This window comes from Mytilus trossulus, chromosome 13, assembly GCF_036588685.1.
Source record: "Mytilus trossulus isolate FHL-02 chromosome 13, PNRI_Mtr1.1.1.hap1, whole genome shotgun sequence".
In the NCBI taxonomy this organism is placed as follows: Eukaryota; Metazoa; Mollusca; class Bivalvia; order Mytilida; family Mytilidae; genus Mytilus; species Mytilus trossulus.
In genome coordinates, this window is record NC_086385.1 from 5,856,958 (window position 1) to 5,860,929 (window position 3,972).

The window sequence follows — 3,972 nt, forward strand, 5'->3', positions numbered from 1 at the left end:
TTCAACTTTTTCGTTATTTGTCATTTTTAAAACTGTTTTGATTCGAGATATATAACACGCGTTGGCGTATTATAAGTCTGGTACCTTTAATAACTAATTGTACTTTATTTAGCCTTTTTAACTCTTTTGATTCGAATGTCACTGGCGAACAACACAATTCAAATTCAGTCATTGTATCTTTGATGAGTTTATTCATCCTCTATCATCCGTAAGTGATCAGATACACTAAACAAAAACAACATTTTCGGGGTGAATAATAAATTAATCAATAATATTTAAAACTAGTAAAGTGGTTTACACTTGACAATAACTTCCGTTTTTCTCTCTCTCCCAAAAATATACGATACAAGTGTCTTATTCATATCTATCACGTCAGGTTTTAATCCGGTTACATGTACTACATGTAAGTGGCACATGACAATACTTACTATTACGAAAGTTACGAATTATTTCCTAATCTACCGGTCAAGCCGCAATGAATTCCCTCGAATCACAAGACCCACACTCTTCACTCAACTTACCGAGCACTAGGTGTGTTGTGCTCATTTAGATTAGACTAACACATGAATTCTAATATTACGTGCTTCTTACGTTTTGTAAACAGACACATGATCGAAATCAAACAAAAAAATAATCAAGGATATACTAGTTATGCCTACCAACTTTAATAACCATCTTGGGAATATTTTTGATTTTTGTATATTTGCAGCTATCATGTATTTCTATACATGACAATCGTGAATCCATTGTTCTGTCGCGATTTTTATGTGTAAAACTCCATCGCACAAGGTCCTGCTTTACTCAGACAAATTTGTACGTCTTACTCCACAAGTTGCTCACTGTTCAAGGCCGTAGGATGTCCCGTTTGTTTTCATAATAATTGATTATTTCAAATGGTACAATGTAAATGTAAGAATGGAAATAGGGAATATGTCAAAGATACAACCCGACCAAAAAGCAGATAACAGCCGAAGGCCACCAATGGGTCATCAATGCATCGAGAAACTCCCGCACCATGAGGTGGGCCGCATCTGATCCCTAAATAGAAATGTGGACTTATTCAGTAAAAATTGATATCATACGAAACTCCAAAACATATAAATTTAATTCACAGCAACACGCACAGTTAAACTCAGTTTAAAAGAAGACCGAGTCCGATGTGAGAAAAGGTAACAAAATAAACCAAACAAAATGACAATGATACACAAATTAACAAAGACAACATATATCTTTTTAATTGTCAGTTTCTGTATTACTACCAGCAACCATCATTTGATTATTTATTCGGCCGTTTGAATATTTCCTAATTGTTTTATGGAGTTATGGAGGTTGTAACATTGCATTATAAGATGGCGATGGCGATGATGGATGACGGTTTAACGTCCAGCGGCAAATTAAATACATATCTCAGGACGATATAAACAGAACCAACGTTCTAATTAGCATTTACTGACATGCAATCGATCTTAATATCAAATTAAAAACATGTGTTTAAGATTTTTTATTCATCAATTTTTTATAGATGTTTAAGAAATGTTTACGAAATTTCAAATCAAATGAAATATACAGCAAAGAATTAGCAACATTGTTGACTAGGTAAAGTCGTAGACCAATAAGATAAATTGGATATAATGGCGTCGATGTCAGACTTTCTTCATATGAGGGATTTGCACTGTAGACAATCAGAATAATTATATACGGAAGAAAACTAAAAATAAATAATAATGTAATTGTAAATAGTACTTTTGTAATCCGCTGCTCACGGTCGCTGATAAATGTTTTCGTTTTCCTCATGATAGTGCCTCGTTTTGGTAAAGTTTTCATTTCATGTGTAGAATTCGGATCCGAGATTTTATTTTCGTTCGGAGTTTGACATTTATCTATCCCTTCTCCGATTTGTTGAATTACTTTGTAGCTGTTATAAGAAGTCATGTTTTCTTCAGAATTAATGCCCTTTCCGCCGATTTTGATATCGAAAGAAGCAGTGCAGCTGCACTCAGTAATACTGGTCTCGTCTAATGATGTCGTCACATTTTCGCAAAATGGTTGTATTGTTAGAAAATCAGTCTGTTTAAAAGACGATATTTTGATAGTGTTCATTTGTTGTGGGTCTAAAACATTAAATGTTGACTTCCGGCGAATACTTGGTTTATAGTCCGTGACTTTGGAAAGGCGAATTGGGGCGGAATGTCTAGCGTTAATTTGAGTTTTGTCGCCCTGATTTTGTAACGCCTTGCTTTCAGCAGAGCGAATCTGTCGACTCTTTCGCCGGATTTTTAAAGAGCCCAAAATAGAACGTCTGTTTGTTGATTTCCGTCTGCGATGTTTTATTCTGATCGTTGATTGGACCTTTATTGTATGACGTCTCAAATGAAGTCCCACTAATGTGTAGAGTATAACTAATAAAAACATACATACTAGTATAACAAGCAAACCCCATGCATAATAAGCGTATCCGATGACACTACCAGCAACCTCGTCAGACCAGGTGCATTCGGAACCTTCAATCATCTGCCCAGATACTGTGAGGTGCAATGTTTTAATACCGTAAACGTACAAAGCGGGCAGTGTCGCAATTATTGCAAATAGAACAACTCCAATTAATGCGTAACGGGCGTGTTTCTCAGACATCTGATTTCCATATGGTTTACATATTCTTCGATACCTCTCGGATGCTATCACAACAAGCATTAAGGCAGTGATCATTGCTAAACACGTGTTCAAAAATCGGAAAATTTTACAAGTAATTTCCGCGTTAAATATATACGGGTTTAATTCATCTGCCATTTCAAACGGCATTGACATACAACAACTTAGTATATCTACAGAAGCCAGAGACAGCACGAACATCCGGTATGTCGAAGATCCAAACTTCGTAATGTAGATGTAAAACACGTGTAAATTTCCAAAAACACCAATAATGATCAAGATCAATATGAACATTATAACCGGAAGTCGGCGGACTGCTTCCGTTGAATTTAGACTCTCCAAATCAATGTTTGTTATGTTGTTGGTGTAACTTGAATTATTCATTGTGAAGAATTATAATTATCCGTTCCTTGAATAAAATACGTCTTTTATCGAGAAAGCTGGTTTGTTTATTAAAACTAAATTGCTATGATGTTCATATAGTTTAATGGGTTACTCATAATTCCTTGAAAGATCTTAACTAAATCCGGTTGTTAAGCACACTCACAAAAAGGTCCTGCTGAACATGTTCTTTTTAAAAAAAATATAGAAATTTTAACTGAAGTTCTTCCCTATTTTTTTAAGATATGTTCCTCGAAACGAATAGCGCACTCCCCTTTGTAAGTTACAAATGTGCGTATAAGGTAACAAAATAGTTTTCCTTGATATTTTGTTTCGTTACAAAATTAGAAACAGACTGAGTGCTCTTATTGACGAATGATGTAAATGATTATGACAAAAGCTGTCGCGTGAATTTGAATTGCACGTACATGTATTTTTGTTAATCAGAAGTTCATGTTCCTAAATTCTAATTACTAATATTAAAATAAGATGTTTAAAGTACACAAATTGTAATCAAATCACACATATTTTACCACAATTGTGCAAACATGTTCAAATCGGAAATCGTCCAACTTAAAAGTAACTTAATCTGTCTCTACTTCTCAAAAATAAAAATCACTGAAAAAGCAGTTTTGTCACTGTTTACACTTATCAAGTACAAAACAATAGATTTTATACATCTCATTCGAAAGTAAGACATCTCATTCGGAAGTCAGCGGAAGTTGATTTGATACTTAAGAAACACTTGACGCTGATGACGAAGTTAAGTAGGTGTTTTTTGTTACAAGTATTATTGATATATCGTGTTCTGTATTCAAATTGGATGAACTTTTCAAATTAATTTACAAGTTTACCGACAACAGACACAAATAAACACATTAATATTCTCTTGATGCAGAACAACAATCAATTCGAAGATCAACTTCGACACTAACTCGGTAC

General features: G+C 34.2%; 1 protein-coding gene across 1 annotated transcript; it reads right to left on the reverse strand.

Moving 5' to 3' along the window:
• Positions 1-1,470: 1,470 nt before the first annotated feature.
• Positions 1,471-3,720, reverse strand: LOC134694597 (alpha-2C adrenergic receptor-like). Its single transcript, XM_063555629.1, has one exon. The coding sequence runs from the start codon at positions 3,031-3,033 to the stop codon at positions 1,492-1,494; it is 1,542 nt and encodes a 513-aa protein (XP_063411699.1). The 5' UTR covers positions 3,034-3,720; the 3' UTR covers positions 1,471-1,491.
• Positions 3,721-3,972: the final 252 nt, after the last annotated feature.

Excerpts from the sequence above, each read along its gene's own strand:
- LOC134694597 (XM_063555629.1), bottom strand. The coding sequence starts at position 3,033 with ATGAATAATTCAAGTTACACCAACAACATAACAAACATTGATTTGGAG.